Genomic DNA, 17,113 nt, shown 5'->3' with positions numbered 1-17,113 from the left:
GCAATAAAATGTATGTTATGCAATGGAGAAAAACAACTCTTAAGCACATCAAACAGCACAAGTATTCTGTCAAAGCACCTGATGCAGCAAGTGGTCCATAATAAACAGTATGCTTATTATGATCATCTTTGAAGTGTTTATAAAATGCTCTCCTGTGCTGGACAACTTGGGCATGTTTTTTCCGCTTCAGCTTGAGTATGTTGTTTTTCAAATGGGTTTCATCATGCAACACATTTTTCACTGGGCTGTAAAGTGACATCACTGCTGGAGCTTCTCCATGCTCGATGCATATATCCAACTAAACAATAATGAAATTTGTTGTCGATAATTTTTTTTTATCAATAATTATCTATATTATCGATTAGTTGTTGTAGTCCTAAAGTTCTTAATCACTTTCAGTGTTGCGCTTAATATAATTGTGTTATTTGACATGTAGAGTGGACATTTTTTTAAGTCATGGATGGAAGGATTCTTGTGGGCTAAGCCCCGGATGTCACTGAATCTAGCGACGCCCCTGCCCCATGTAACACTCAAATAGTGTACGTTTAGTAAACATGTACACTATTTGAGTGTTACATGCATAGGCTGCAACGACAATGCATGTCCTTGATTCTTTTTACCACTGTTAAAAAAAAGTCTAGAAAGAGTGCATTAACGTGTTTGGCACCACTTCACACGCCAGAATTTTTTTATTTTTTTGTAAATGTCTAGGCAGATGCAAAGGACGCCGCTGCTTTGCGCTCTTCTAATCATGACCTGTCCACAATGACATCCATGTTCCCAACCTTGTCCACAGATTGTGTCATAATCAGACAGCGGGGGCGTGGTCTCTGACATCACTCGGGCAGACTCGTAGTACAGCATTAGTCTGTCTGGATGTCTGACTCAGCCACGCAGGTTGATTGGGAATATTATTTTTAAGCGTATATTTTAACTAATCAGGCTGTAAAATATCCATTCGTTCTTCTTGCGTTGGACTACGTGCATCTTGTATTTCGGGCGGTTTTGCGAAGTGCGAAAGGAGGTAAGTTATGCATCATGCGAGTCGAGTTTCTGCACGCTGTACTCAAGTTGGCACTGTCCCAGTCACGCGCTGTAAGTGAGACATGTATGGCAATGCCATGCTTCATTGCATTGCTCTGTATTTGAAAAATAGAAGTTGTGGTGCCATGCTGTAAAGTGTAGATCTTGCACATATCTGTAATCGTATACTTACTGCCATGATGTAATGTAAGGATTTTAGTGCAATGCAAACATGTGTCTTATAATGCAATTAATGTAAAAATAAGTTAATTTAGGAAAGGATTTGTAATACTAACTTTAAAATAAATGCTTTTAGGTTCTTTATCAAGAAGAAGACCCTTGCTCTGTCATTTGAAGAATAGACTGGCACTGCCCATGTTATTCTGTTTCTTACCACATCTGCAAAATAACATAGAGGGTACTTCAATCAATGTTTCATTTCTATCTGTGGACAAGTTCCAACGCTGCAGATCTTCCCAACGTCCCGGTTCCAGGTCACTGTGTCCCCAAATTTTTGCTTTTACTCTCCTGCACCATTGCCTCACTGTTCTTCCCTTGCTTTATGGAGCTGTCTGTTTTGGCATTCTCTGACCTTGTTCTGTGTCTTGGCACAGACTTTTAGAATGAATTTCAAACCCATGGTCTGATTAGTTGAATTTGTACTTTTATTTGTGGACCAAATCTTAAACTGCACAATAACAGCCTCTGCCTGACACATGGTGATGTTGGAGTTTTAACCCTTACAGCAAACTCAGCCAAATGTCAATGAGCTCTCAGGATTTAACCCAAAGGCTTTCCAGCTGAGTTAGCACTCAAGATTTAAACCAAGGACTGACTGACAACTTCCAGGTGTAGTTTAAGCATTAAAGCTCATGTAAAACACAAATCATGAGCTCTGACAGTTTCCAGTACCATGCACTGTTTGAGTACAAACAGGAGCGGGGTGATGATATCTCCCTGCAGCCTGGGGATCTCCTAACAGTCAGCAAAATCAATTTACTGACACCTGATTACCAAGAGGGCGATGAGAAGTGCCCAAAGGGCTGGCTGCATGGCACCAATGAATGCACTAAGGAAAAGGGCAACTTCCCTGGCACCTTTGTGGAATATGTTGGGGTCGTGAGAGTGGGCCTTCCCTCAGGGAAGCCCTGGCCCAGACCTGTACCCCCAATGCTTGTAGGGCCCCAGCCCCCGGCAGCCTCTACATCAGAAGGTGAGTGTTACCATGTATATTATATATTAAGAAAAAGCACTTGTACTGTACATTGGCCTAACAATGACTATTGTGTAGGACTCTTTCTGTGTATGAGTGTGTGTTTGTGTGTACAAAGAGTATACTGACCGTGTACAAATCATCATGGAATAAAATATTACCATGTCTCTGTGGTATCCATAATCTTACACCCTCAATCTTGAGAGCAAGATGACAAATTATCTACTCCCAACATTAGGAATCACAACCCTATAATAAAATGCTCCACTTAAAATTTGAGAACATTGTGTGCAAATCACATGGAACATTACTTCAATGCTGAATTTAGGGATTTGTCAAGGATTTGTGCATGACTCTTGGGTGGGGGGTGGGAGAGAGATAAGAAATGAAAAGCACTTACATAAATGCCACATTTAAAGACAATACTATATATAAAATATTTAAATGTGTTAAGCTCTTTATGGGGCTTGTTTTGCCCCTATGTGTCTGACCATGGTACAGTCTGCTCATGGGGGTGTTCATATGCTAACTAGGTCAGACAGCCAACTCTGGTTGTTCCAAGACTGCTGCTCTCTCTAATTGTCTAGGGTGCTTTTCTCTTTTACGGTGGAGGTTTCTGTTGTCTTTATACTATTTGTGCTTTATTCACTGTGAATCCTCTTTTAGTGACTTATTGATTCCCTTTGTTTCAGCAAGGTGCAGAGATGGTGATAAACAACATAGCATAGCCATTCCTTGACGATGGAAGAGGCAAAAACATGCAGTTTTTTGAATAATTGATCACTGGTGCGTTGGATGGCTGACAGTCAACATTTGTATTTTATTTTTTTTCAGCCAAGATACCAATCTGTTAAGGTTACATACTCTGTTGATCAATCACCATTTTGCTATCAGAATTTGCAGGTCACCAAACTTGAATCTATGTATGCATCGAAAAACAGTAATTTTCTTTATGCTTGTGTACCCGCTCGCTTGCATTGAATCGAAGTGAATGGAGATCAAAATCTAGTGTGACAGCCCCTTGACTAGTAAGATGCACTGTGAAAGAAAACAACTGTAAGTAGTAATCACCTGGAGAAAGAACCGCATATTTCACCATAGCTGAGTGTCATTAATCTGAGTTGACCTTGGACTGACAATGTATTAGTCAGATATGTCTTTGACAAATTAAACCCTAAAATCAGCCAAGACCCACCTAAGATTTGCATTCTTGCTCTGTGAGCATAGCGGTAGAGACGTCCCTGAAATGAGGGCCAAAACCACACATTCAATGAGCAATGTCATCATCTGCTGAACTCAAGCATTTTTCCACTGAGACATCAGTTAGATCTGTACTCTGAGAAGCTTGGGCGGCACTAGGGCTGGGCTGGGCTACTGGGGCTTAAAGGAATAGTTCTCCCAAAAATGAAAATTCTCTCATCATTTATTCACCCTCATGCCATCCAGAATGTGAATGACTTTCTTTCTTCAGTAGAACACAAATGAAGATTTTTAGAAGAATATCTCTGCTCTGTGGGTCCATACAATGCAAGTGAATGGGTGCCAAAATTTTGAAACTCCACAAATCACATAGGTATGCATAAAAGTAATCCATATGACTCCAGTGGTTAAATCAATGTCTTCAGAAGTGATCTGATAGGTGTGGGTGAGAAACACATCAATATTTTAGTAAATTTTTACTATAAATTCTCCTCCCTGCTCAGTCGATTTCCACTTTAACTTTCTTTTTCTTGTGTTTTTGGTGATTCACATTGTTCATGCATATGCCCCCTACTGGGCAGGGATAAGAATTTCTAGCAAAAATTGACTTAAATATTGATCTGTTTCTCACCTACACCTTTCATATCACTTCTGAAGATATGGATTTAACCACTAGAGTCTTATGAATTACTTTTATGCTGCCTTTATGTGCTTTCTGGAGTGTCAAAATGTTGGCATCCATTCACTTGCTTTGTATGGCTCTACAGAGTGTAGATATTCTTCTAAAAATATTAATTTGTTTTCTGCAGAAGAAATTAAGTCATACACATCTGGGATGGCATGAGTGTGAGTAAACGATGAGAGAATTTTATTTTTGGGTGAACTATTCCTTTAAGCCACCATTGTTTCCCACATTGCGGCTCTGTGCCTGGTCAAAATTCTTGTCTTGGTGAGATATTGGAAACAGTGTTGAGTTGGTCCATCCAGATGCAGTAAGTACCAAATATTAAGACACAGTATATAACTCTAAAAACAAAAGAGTAATAGATGTGCTTGAGGAATTTGCAAACTTTATGTCATGAGCTAGGACATTGGAGTTTTTTGCAAAACACTTTTATTAAGACACCTATTTTAGCCTATTTACAGCCTGCTATCTTCTAAACTAACTTAAAACACTCGACGAATAATAGATTTCAAAACTCCCAGTTGTAAACAAAGTGCGTCGAACTATGGAAAGCCGAAAGGGACAATATAGTGTTTTTTTTTTTTAATTATCACGTTTTAAAGCACATAGTGTTAAAAGCACTCAATTTCTGATGTTTGAGCCTCTCTGAAGCTGAGACAAAAGTAAGTGGAACCTTTTAGTTTTAGTTTCAGTAACATTAAAAGATTTACTTTATAAATGACAGATGAAATATTTAAACTTTTATTATTAAAATGTGTATTAAATTCCAATATTTCATCAAAAGATGATCCTAAATGTATCCACAGAGGTCTGGACAAAGCCCCAAATATCCACTGACCCTAGAACTGCCCCTACTGAGAAGTGTCCTTTTCCACACTGATCGACACTTCAGCAGAGAAACATCTAGTCTGTTTTCACACTTTGATTGCTCAGTCCAAACCAAAGTTCGATTCAACCATCCTGTTTACCACAGTAGCTAAGTGATGACTCCAGTAGTGGTGCACCGATCAGGACATTTGAGGCCGATACCGATCTCCAATTTTTTTAACACTAAGATCGGCCAATACTGATTTTTAAAAAAAGTGCCCTTTGCTGCACTTTTGCAAGTTATATTGTGCAGTTATATGTTTATGCCCCACACAGTTAAATTACGGTAGCACTTTACAAAAAGGTTCCATTTGTTAACATTATTTAACAACATTACTGTAGTTAACATGAACTAATGAACTTAATGTTAGTTACAACATATACTATTACATTTTTAAAATCAAAAGTTGTATTAATTCACTTTAGTTAATGTACTCTGAACTAATATGAACTAACAATGAACATTTGTAATTTTATTAACTAACATTAATTAATATGTAATTAACATTTTAGATATTAAAAAAATATATTTTTCATTGTTTGTTCATGATACCTAATGCATTAACTAATGCTAATGAATGGAACCTTTTTATAAAGTTACCAAAATTACATTAAAATGACATTAATTGTGAATTGCTAACATTTATTGGTTTTGAAACAGTTAAGAATAGTTATGTTGTCAATATCAAAAGGTCATTGTGACATACTGGTAAGTAGTAAAAACCATGAGAGCATCACACACAGCAGAGATACGTTCAAAAATAAGAAAAATATATCCATTACAAGCTCTAAAACTGCTCCAGTGAGAAATCATTAATATCTATGATTTGTTTACTGTCTTTGGTGTTTGGCGTTAAGCAAATGCATGAAGACGCGGTGCCGTTATGGTTAAAATGTAATTGCTGTGATTAGTGGTAATGTGACCAACATTATTCTGATTAAAATTTGGATCCTCACAGAATAGCGCTGAGATGAGTAACTGATGAGATATTGAGAGCACCTGGAGAGCGCGCATGTTTGACACCGTGAGTGAGCATATTGAAGGGAGTGTAGCTGAAAGAGCTCATGATTGCTCAAACAGGCTCTATCGCTCAACGCAACGATTGTCACAACTCACGTTACATCACGTATACTTAGATTTGTATACACTGTAAAAAAAATCCTGTTATATTTACGGTAAAAAGTAGCAGTTGTGGTTGCCAGAAATTCACCGTAAAAAATATGGTAACCACGTTTCAGGCTTTATGGGATGCAGTTTTGATGCCTGTATATTTTACGGTGCATTACCATTATTTATATTATTAAATAATAAAGTTGATATATTAACCTTCTGAAACTGTAAAAATCTGCTTTTCACTTTATAATGTATTGTTAATCACCGTAGTAATTACAAAAGGGCACATGATGACATGAAGTTCATCAATAGAGGCCCTTCCTGGAGCAATGACCAATAAACATGTAGAGACGGTGCTCAGTGTCACACACACAAACACTTAACACCATCAGGATAACACATGTGAAATTAAAATAATGTAATAAACATTAGCTAAACTACATCAAATATAACACAGAACACCCCAATGTACATAACTGATATTATAAATAAGAAGAAACATAACTATTCCCATATAATAAAATAAAATGAACTGGGTCACACAGGGAATTCTGGGAACGCCCGATTATTGTGTTTTTACTGTAATTTTAACAATAATTTACCGTAAAAAGAACATGTACTCTCTTGTTAAACGTAATGTACATTCTTACTGTTAATTATACAGAAAATCATACTTTTTACATGAAAAAAAATTATTTTTACAAAATTTTACCGTAAAACTACATGCATTGTCTTTTTAGATATATAAAATTTTACCGTATATTTTAAGGTAACTACCCGTTAAACAATAAAAAAAACAGTCTTTTACAGTTAAAATTACGATTTGACAGTGTACGCATGTTTATTTGTTGTTTAATCCATTTTTATACCCGTTTGCAGTCTTTTTATCCTCTCCGTACTCACAGAGCAGCGAGTCAGAATTACTACCATAATGACTCTAGAAAATGTCTTAATATTATTGCCGATCACAGACTTAAGATGTAGATCGGCCTTTTAGGTCGGTGCACCCCTAGACTCCAGGGGAGAAGATGCCAGCTTCACTGTGTTAAGTATTTGTCTTTTTGTCTGTCTGCTGCAGATGCATTGGAGACAATGCTTTATTATAACAAGTATGACCGGGAGTGTGAAAATTTGGAATAAAAAGTGGTTCACTTCCGTGAGTTTGCCAGTTATTCACACTAAATTCAGCCAGTTCATACCAATTGTGAACTGTACCAGAGTTTACATGAACCTAACCCAAGATCACCATTTCAAGTGGACTCGAGTGTGATTACCTGCAATCGGAAAACCGCTTTCGCACCAACCAAACCAACCCAACACTGACATCCAATCTACTGGGGTCCGCACCAACAAATGCTTTTTGAAAGTGCCCTTAGTAACTTAATTTAAAGCAAGAAGAGAACTCTAAAGTTGTCAATAAGAGAGTGTTCATGTCTGTCTATAGTTTATTTAAATTAAGAGATACTGCATTTTCTAATCTATTTAACCCACAATTCAGTGTGGCGTTGCCTGTTATACATACAAGAGCCATGTACAAATAATTTTGCAAAAACTGGATAGTAATGTGACTCTGTGAGACCAGGTTGCTGTTTTGATAGTTACTTTAGATAGTTGTTGAAATGGACAATTTACCATCTAAATTCAGCAAACGAGAGAACCTAGAGCTGCTTTATATATTAGCCTAGTTTTATAAGGTCTGCTGCCAGCTCTTTTATTTTTTGGCAATTTATCTCATTCTCTCCCTACCTCTCTCTCTGTCAACCTCTGTTCCATTTTTTTTTTTAAACAGCAGTATGTCACGTTCTCGGACAAACAAGTGGCATGTTAAGTGCAGATTTACTCTGCCAAAATGCTACATACCAAAGCTGCTTTCTCTCTTTGTCTTTTCCCCACTGTGAATAGTTAATAAGCTGACATGTTCCATGGTAACACTGAGGCAAAGATCAACTTATTAGCTGCTCCCAGCTCTGTGAAAGTGTCTGTCAAAGCCTGCAATCTCCACATTCACCATTATCCTTTTTATTGACTTTAGGTCCGGCTTCTTTGATCAGTGATGCCTGATTACTTGACTCCTGTTTCTCAAAGGCCTTGTGAAATTGTGTGGTTGATGAGGAACAGCCACTTTTGCTACCATGCTCTGATCAAGCACACAGTGATGTGCTAATAGACGAGTTGGAGAGGTGTCAAGTGGGATAATGGTGTTTTTTTGTTGTTGCTTAAGACTCAAGAAGAGGCATGAGCAGCTCTTGCTGGGATACATTTTTCAGTGGCAGTCGGATGTGCAGGCCTGGCATCAGTGCCATATTTGTGGCTAGGTTTAATGAGGAACAGAGCAATGCCACAGGTTACTGAGAGTGCAGTCCTCCATAGGTCAAAGTAAGGACAAAAGACACCTAGAATCATAAAGTTTATTTGTTCTTTCTGTATTCTTAACCTATTCGCACGTAAAATGAAACCGGTGAGATTACACTAGGCTGGGCTCAGAGGCGTGCAATCAAACTGGTGTGATCTGCATTTGCGTGCTGTTTAAAAGGAGAGAACGACTGAAGCGGTTGTCATAATGAAACAGCTGCTCAAATAGTATCTTCAACATCATAATATCTTAATTTTTTATGATACAAACATTCAAATAATCACAAAATAAAAGTTTAAATCTGTTACCGTCTGAGCTGGCTGTTTTGATGCAGCGACACTGCACTGTTTTCTGACATCAAACAAGGCCACTTGAGCCTTCTCCCAGTTCTCCCGTCACTCATACTCACCAGTTCTCGTGCAACAACGTGGAAGGGCTAGTTTTTTTAGAACCATCTTTGCTGTGATTCAGAATCCCATGGAGGCGCACATACCGGCAATCGGTATTAAATTATGATCAATCATAATAAAATCAGCACTCTGCAGATCAGCTTGTCAATCTGTCCGAGACAGACATGCCTTTTTTCACAGGATACATTCTTGCATCCGTCTGCATTAGGGGTGTAAATATTTGCACTGACAACAATTCGATTCGATTACAATTATTTATTTTTTTTACGCTCTTCATGAATGCGCTAATAACCAGGAGAGCGATCACTTTACTTCTGGGGATGTGGACTTTAATGTGCAACATAAACAATGCTTTTTCTCCCTGTGAGTGTTTTTGTTACTGGATTTTAAAGTAACAGTTTCTGTACAAAGTTTCGGGCAAGATTTTCTGCCTTTTTTTTTGGGGTGAAAACCGAAAATAGCAATTTATGCCATTTTACGGTGAAAATTTTCGGTGCATCCCTAGTCGGTACAGTAAGAACTCATGTGTGAAAAGGTTAATAACCTCAGTATTGCATTATAGTATTTAAGTGGCTGTGCATATATCAAACAGTGCTGAACACTCCTTGGATATACCAATTCCATGCCACACCAGTCACTTTCAAACAAAGCAAAGAAAAATGTGCAGTCATGTTTGGATGGTTTTTCAGAATGATAGGTAATCAGGAACCAAATGACTATTAAATTAAGAATACCCTAGCCTAAGTTGTTTATAAAAAATATAATTACTTGCATAAGAGAATTTCAATAATTATGGATAATATAGAACCTAAATTTTATGACCAACAATGAATAATGGGTGAATTCCAATTGAAAGTAATCATCCTTATGCCCTATTCACTCCGAAGGACAGAGCTCTTGATGTGGGCGCTCTGAAGGGAGCATAGTAATACTGTATGAATGTACCCTCTGCAAACAGTCTTGTGGTAGGGCCTTCATGAAAAAAATAAATTTTCTTACTTTAGTTTGGAACGACCCTTTGAATGGTGTCCCCTTCCCGCAATGCCCTTCAACGGCGCAAAAATGCTGTTTGGAAAATGCACATTGTTTTTATCAAGAGGACTGCACTCACTTTCTGTTTCACTCCGTTTGATATTTGCAAAAGCTTTATAAAGTCTTTAGTTTAACAGTGATGTCAACTTAAAAAGGTTGTTATTGACAAAGGTTCCTCATGTGCAAAGACTTAATAATATAAGTTAATAGTATATTATAAGACACTAATTAATAATGAAATATGTTGTGAACAATTTTTTCATAATCATTTATAAAAACAAAATTGTCAGTTAGCTGTTGCAGCCCTAGACAAAATCACCTCCTTAAAGTTACATCTTCACTCTATGAAGCTGCAGGTTGCCTGCCGTACTGCTGAAAAAAACGTCTGTGGCTCACTATTACAGCTTTCATATATGGCCTTTGGCTCACACAACTCTACTTGATTTGCCCTTGTATAGTACAGTACTTTATGCTCCCATATGACAGTGAGGTTCAGACTCGGCCAAAGCTCTGGCAGAACACTTGTTGGCTCCCATATTTCTCTGCTCTGCTCCATTTCATATTAGCTGCAAATGTGGTGGAGCAATCTCAAATACTACAAGTTTTTAAAATACGATTAGTAACTTTATAGCATCATGTTGGATTTCCTGCACAACCCAGGTGGACTTGGCCAATCAGCAGTGGCTGCAATTCAAAAGCATGCTATAAATGAAAGACAGCTTTGAAAAAAGGGCTGCTGTGATGCTGCTGCAGATATTAGCTTGGGCTGCTATTCTGACAATAATTTCTCACTGCAGTTGAGAGTTCCCTATCTGTTACTCACTCGACATTGTGTCGATGTAGTGACACTAGGGGTCACTCTTGGGAGCCCGAGACACCTCTGGTCTTTGATAAAAGGCCAATGAAAATTGGCGAGTGGTATTTGCATGCCACTCCCCCGGACATATGGGTTTAAAAGGAGCTGGTATGCAACCACTCATTCAGATTTTCTCTTCGGAGCCGAACGGTCATGCACACTGAGCTGAATTCCCACGACTGTTCATTCACCTCTGCTGGATCTGACGCTGCATTTCAGCGGCTTCTCCCTCCTCTGCACTGGTGCACTGCAGAGAATGCCCCTGGGAGTTTCGGCAGAAATAAAAGAGTATATTTCTCTAAAAGAGTATATTTCTCTAAAAGAGCGGCACACACGGAACATCTTTTTAAAGATGCATCTTTCTAAAGATGCTTTTCCGATTGTGTGTTATTTCTGGTTGTGCTCGTTATCTCTCGCCTTCTGACGGTCACGATCACTGTCTTTCGTGTCTGGGCACTGCTCACAGCGTTCACGGATGGTCATGTTCTCATTGCGAGGACATGTCCATGGCAACGTTGCGGTCGCGGCTCACCTTCGTAAGAAAGCAAGCCACCCCAGAGGCTCCCCGCCTCGGTCCTTTTACCCACGGGTATGAGGTCAGCGCGGCTAGCACTGGGGGCGATTTGGGGACCCCAATGGAACCGCCTCCACCGGGTATCCCCCCGCGGACCTCCCATTCCCCAGCACGCTCGTCTGCCCCGATCGGGCTTCCGGATGAGTCCGCCGGCTCGTCTCACGGCGAGTTCGACCTCTTATTCGGAGCCCGCGAAAGTGATGAGCTCTTGAGCACAGCATCGGAGAGCGGGCTCATCCAATCGGAAGCCTAAGCTGGGCTCCTCCCTTCGGGGACGATTGCCCAATCACAGGCTGATGTGGAGATGACGACATGCTTTCCCGGGCAGCCGCGAGCGTCGGCTAGAGTGGAACCCTCTGCTCTTCCCTGAACCCTCGCGGCTCGGTGATTGGTTCCTGGGCTCGCGGCGCCACTCAAAGCCACGCCCCGCCCCCGATCCTTTCTTCCCGGAAGTGCTAGAAGAGCTGACAAGGTCGCGGGAGGCACTTTTTACTGCCTGGTCCCGATCTTTTCAGCTTCCCCGCCCTCACTACCCTCGATGGTGGGGCGACCAAGGGCTATTCGGCAATCCCCCGGTGGATAAAGGCGCTCGCGGTGCACCTAAGCCCGCAGAGCGCTGCCACCTGGCGCGGGTGCCCAAAGCCCCCATCCAAGGCCTGTAGGTTTACGCCATCTCTGACGGTCAAGGCCTAAGGTGCCGCTGGACAAGCCGCCTCCCCCGATGTGACAGTCTCCACGGGTCACGAGGACAGGCCTCTTCCTCCCCTGTCCCAGGCTGTTCCAGGGGTGGTCACAAGGAGCCAGGTAAGTGCTTCGATGTCCTTAGACTCAGCACAGCCACGACGTGATGTGGCACCTCGAGCTCCGCCCCGCCGTGAGGCCCAACCTGCCAGTACGTCCGATGACGTTGTCCCTTTGGTCCCCCTTGTGCGGAACTTGGACGCATGGCTTGCGCTTTCCAATCCATCCAGCGGTTCCACTGAAACTTTTTCATAAGCTCCTGGGGCATATGGCATCCTCGGCGGTGGCCACCCCGCTCGGGTTGATGCATATGAGGCCGCTTCAGCACTGGCTCCAGACTCGAGTCCCGAGATGGGCATGGCGCCACGGGACACATCACGTGGTCATCATGCCGGTCTGTCACCGTCTTTTCAGCCCTTGGACCGACCTCTCATTTCTACGGGCAGGTGTTCCTCTAGAACTGGTCTCCAGGCGCGTCATGGTCACGACAGATGCCTCCAAAACGGGCTGGGGCACTGTTTGCAACGGGCACGCAGCCGCCGGCCTCTGGACAGGTCCGCGACTGCATTGGCACATCAACTGCCTCGAGTTGTTGGCAATTCTGCTCGCCCTGCGGAGGTTTTGGCTGCTGATCCAGGGCAAGCACGTGTTAGTTCAGACAGACAACACGACAACGGTAGCATATGTCAACTGCCAAGGTGGTCTGCACTCTCGTATGTCACAACTCGCCCACCGTCTCCTCCTCTGGAGTCAGCAGCACTTCAAGTCACTGCAAGCCACTCACATCCCGGGCAACCTCAACACTACAGCGGACGCGCTGTCACGACAGGTTACCCTCAGGGGAGAGTGGAGACTCCACCCTCAGGTGGTCCAGCTGTTTTGGAGTCGATTCAACAGGCACAGGTGCACCTCTTCGCCTCCCAAGAATCCTCCCCACTGCCCGCTCTGGTACGGCCTGACCGAGGCCCCCCTCGGCATAGATGCGCTGGCACACAGCTGGCCCCCTGGCATGCGCAAGTATGCGTTTCCCCCAGTGAGCCTGCTTGCACAGACCCTGTGCAAGGTCAGGGAGGATGAGGAGCAGGTCGTCCTGGTAGCACCCTACTGGCCCACCCAGACGTGGTGCTCGGACCTCACACTCCTCGCGACAGCTCCCCCCTGGCGAATTTCCCTGAGGAAGGACCTTCTTTCTTAGGGACGGGGCACCATCCGGCACCCATGCCCAGACCCGCGCTGGCGCCTGTTCGCTAAGTGGTGTTCTTCCCGTCGGGAAGACCCCCAGAGATGCACAGTCGGATCAGTGCTTTCCTTCCTGCCGGAGAGGTTGGAAGGGAGGCTGTCCCCTTCCACCTTGAAGGTGTACATTGCCGCCATAGCAGCACACCACGACACAGTCGACCTGATCATCAGGTTCCTAAGAGGTGCCAGGAGGCTGAATCCCTCCAGACCGTGCCTCGTTCCCTCATCGGACCTCTCTGTAGTTCTTCAGGGTCTACAGAGTGCCCCCTTTGAGCCTTTGCAGTCAGCTGAGCTTAAGGCACTCTTCTTGAAGACTGCCCTCCTGACTGCGCTCACTTCCATCAAGAGGGTAGGTGACCTGCAAGCGTTCTCTGTCAGCAAAACGTGCCTGGAGTTCGGTCCGGGTTACTCTCACGTGATCCTGAGACCCTGACCGGGCTATGTGCCCAAGGTTCCCACCACCCCTTTAGGGACCAGGTGGTGAACCTGCAAGCACTGCCCCAGGAGGAGGCAGACCCAGCCCTGTCGTTGCTGTGTCCGGTGCGCGCTTTACGCATCTATTTGGATCACACGCAGAGCTTTAGAACCTCTGAGCAGCTCTTTGTCTGCTTTGGTGCACAGCGGAAAGGAAGCGCTGTCTCCAAGCAGAGGATCGCCCACTGGCTCATTGACGCCATAACTATGGCATATGTCGCCCAGGACATGCAGCCCCCGGTAGGGCTACAAGCCCGTTCTACCAGGGGTGTAGCGGCTCCCTGGGCCCTGGCCAGGGGTGCCTCTCTAACAGACATTTGCAGAGCAGTGGGCTGGGCAACACCCAACACCTGTGCAAGGTTCTACAACCTCTGGGTGGAACCGGTTTTGTCCCAGGTAGTGGCACACAACACAAGCAGATAAGCCCGGGATAGCTGGCCGGGTGTATCGCTTGCACATAGCGCTTTCCACCTCCCTTGGAGCTGAAGACATGCACCATTAATTCCCAGTAGTGTTCACAAACTTTGTTCCCTGGTTGACTTCCTCCGAGCCCTGTGGCTGTCGAGTTTTCAGAGAGATTCACTGCCGGCCCAGTACACATGCAAATAAGAGCCCTGTTCTGGGATAGGTGCTCCACATGTGGCGGTTCCCTGTAAGGCTAACCCCATGCGATTATATATCTTCCACTAATTCATTTCCCTGTTGGCAAACTGCATCTTTCTTGGGCAGAGCCCCTCTGCCCCAGTCTCCATGTTTGTAGTAACTCCTCCCCCATTGGGCAGGATCTACCTTGAAGACTCTCCACATGGTTGGAAAGACCATGTAATGTATTTTTCCACTTAAATATCCCCCCATCTCTTTGGGCGAGGTGTGGTCTCCGCTGTGTCTTCCCCTTGGGAGGGACACTCCCCGACTAGACCTGGCGGCCCAGTCAGATAATCCCCCTTCTTTTTTTAGGGAGTGGAAAAAAAGAAGGGGAAAAGAGGCCACGACTGGGTTAAGCCTGTCTCTATCTTTTGGGTAGTCGACTTGTCCCCAAAAAGGGCCGTTCGACACTCATAACTATGTTGGGGAGGTTACGTGTCTACCTGGTGTGCTGGCTATGAGGCACACAGTAGTCTGCCCACCACACACCGCCAGTTCACGTAACACAGTTCAGCCAATTGTGGTGTTTCTTATAGGGACCCCTAGTGTCACTACATCGACACAACTTCGAGTGAGTGACAGATAGGGAATGTCATGGTTACTTGTGTAACCTCCCTTCCCTGATGGAGGGAACAAGACGTTGTGTCCCTCCTGCCACAACGCTGAACTACCCGCTGAAATGGCTGGGCCTTATATCGGCTCCTCAGCGTAAAACCTGAACGAGTGGTTGCATACCAGCTCCTTTTATACCCGTATGTCCGGGGGAGTGGCATGCAAATACCACTCGCCAATTTTCATTGGCCTTTTATCAAAGACCAGAGGTGTCTCGGGCTCCCAAGAGTGACCCCTAGTGTCATTACATCGACACAACGTCTCGTTCCCTCCATCAGGGAACAGAGGTTACAAAAGTAACCATGACGTTGTGCTACGTAACAAAAATGTGTTAACTCCAAAGCGCTGATAGCAATGTCAGTGTTAGGAAATTAAGTTAATCCATGCAGTAGATATTAGCAGGGATTTGTGCTTATTCTTCCTTGAATAGTTTAATTTGATTGTTTCAGAAAGAAAAAGCCAGTGTTCAGTGTGTCAATTTCGATAGCTTAGATAAGCAGTGAATTGATTTCCTTGCAGCAGTAGCCTAGGGGACCTAGCCAAGCCAGGTAATTAAAGCATTGATATTCATGAATACTAGTAACCAGAGGTTGAACTGCAGTATGCATATTGAAAAAAGTGAAGGTATTTTGTTAAGAAAAAATCATTTCAGACGTTTTTTTAATCAATTAACATAAAAATCGTAACATCAACATTTTTGGAAATTGGTTTGTAGCCTTAATAAGGCTGATGTCAGTGACCCCTGACCTCAGACATTGTTGAATCACACCTCACTGCCATGTGAAGTAGTAGTAACATGTAGCGAAGCAGTCGTGATGGCTTAAGGTTATAGAACTATAAGGATCAACTATACGAATACATATTTTACCTTTCCTTTTTGTACTTGGATCAACTTATTGCCTAATTGAGATTGTATATTTAAAATATAAAAAATGGAGTGTACTCAAATCCCAGCTTTAATTTTTGTATTGCCAAAACTTAAACCTGGCATGTAAGCAGATCTTTTCCACATCATTTGCAGTGCAGCAAGGCATCCCTGTTCATCCAGCTGCTCAGCGTTTGAACACTTTCTATCCCATGGTACATTTCTGCTTTGTAGTTTGAAAGATTTCCCTTTAACCACAAGGACAAGGGTTGGTGCAGAGCCTCTCAATCATAAACGATGGGCACGTCTCTGTGTAAATCCATCTCCGCCATCCCACTCAGCACCATGTCAAGAGGACAAAAAGCCCAGTCTTTTTGGACCATTTTATCCTGCTGTTGTGTTTTCTCTGTCTCGCTTGTTTTCCATGAAGCCCAGGGATGATGAAAAACACTGCCTTCACTTGGGAAAACGTTGCACCATAAATCTGTTTCTATCCTTGTTTCTGTGCTGCGGCTCAGAATTGTACTGTGGTTTTCTAAAATCAGAGAGAGAAAAGCACAACCCAGCTAAAACTTCTTCTCATTATTACACTTTCTCCAACTATTTATGAGCACCCGTAAAGACCCATGCCTTTTATGTACTTATTTTATGTCCCCTTCATCTGTGCATTTTTAATGTGACCGAAAGCCTCTCGATAAATTTGTTGCTGTGTAATTTAACCAACGTAATACCCAAGGATACAAAACGCATCAGAGTAAAATGAATGGCATGCTTCTTTTTAAAAATTAGCATTTGTGAGTCTTTGTTTCTGCACAAGCAAAGTATGACTTTAATTAAATCTCTTTAGTGTTATTAAAAACCTGTTAATACTATTAGTAATTCCTCAAGGGGGAATTCTACGGTCGAAAGGTGAGTAGAAAATAGAAATAAAAGAGGATTCTCACTACTAGATATATCCTCATAATCAGGAAAAGCATACTTAAGGGTAAAGGGGCTTTTTTTTTTTTTTTTTTTTTTTTTTAAATAAGGACTGTCAATCGATTACGTTTTTTCATCAATTTATAAATGTAATCGCTTATATCAGTATTTGCTGAGAAAGGCCCCAAAATCAGGATATAAATGTCCAAATTATTATAAATATAATCTATAAAAAATAATAACTTTGATAATTCAAACAAGTAAACATTGACTAAACAATACAAAAAGTGTC

General features: G+C 42.6%; 1 protein-coding gene across 1 annotated transcript in view; it reads left to right on the top strand.

Moving 5' to 3' along the window:
• Nucleotides 1-861: 861 nt before the first annotated feature.
• pik3r3b (phosphoinositide-3-kinase, regulatory subunit 3b (gamma)) overlaps nucleotides 862-17,113 on the top strand; it is a 299,954-nt gene continuing 283,702 nt past the window's right edge. Inside the window, exons 1-2 of the mRNA XM_051707774.1 lie at nucleotides 862-1,024; nucleotides 1,340-2,236. Coding sequence (XP_051563734.1) covers nucleotides 1,912-2,236 — 325 coding nt within the window. The 5' untranslated portion in view covers nucleotides 862-1,024; nucleotides 1,340-1,911. The remainder of the gene's footprint in view (nucleotides 1,025-1,339; nucleotides 2,237-17,113) is intronic.

The sequence above is a fragment of the Myxocyprinus asiaticus genome, chromosome 9 (assembly GCF_019703515.2).
Source record: "Myxocyprinus asiaticus isolate MX2 ecotype Aquarium Trade chromosome 9, UBuf_Myxa_2, whole genome shotgun sequence".
Classification (NCBI taxonomy): domain Eukaryota; kingdom Metazoa; phylum Chordata; class Actinopteri; order Cypriniformes; family Catostomidae; genus Myxocyprinus; species Myxocyprinus asiaticus.
This window is presented reverse-complemented; position numbering and strand designations above follow the sequence as displayed.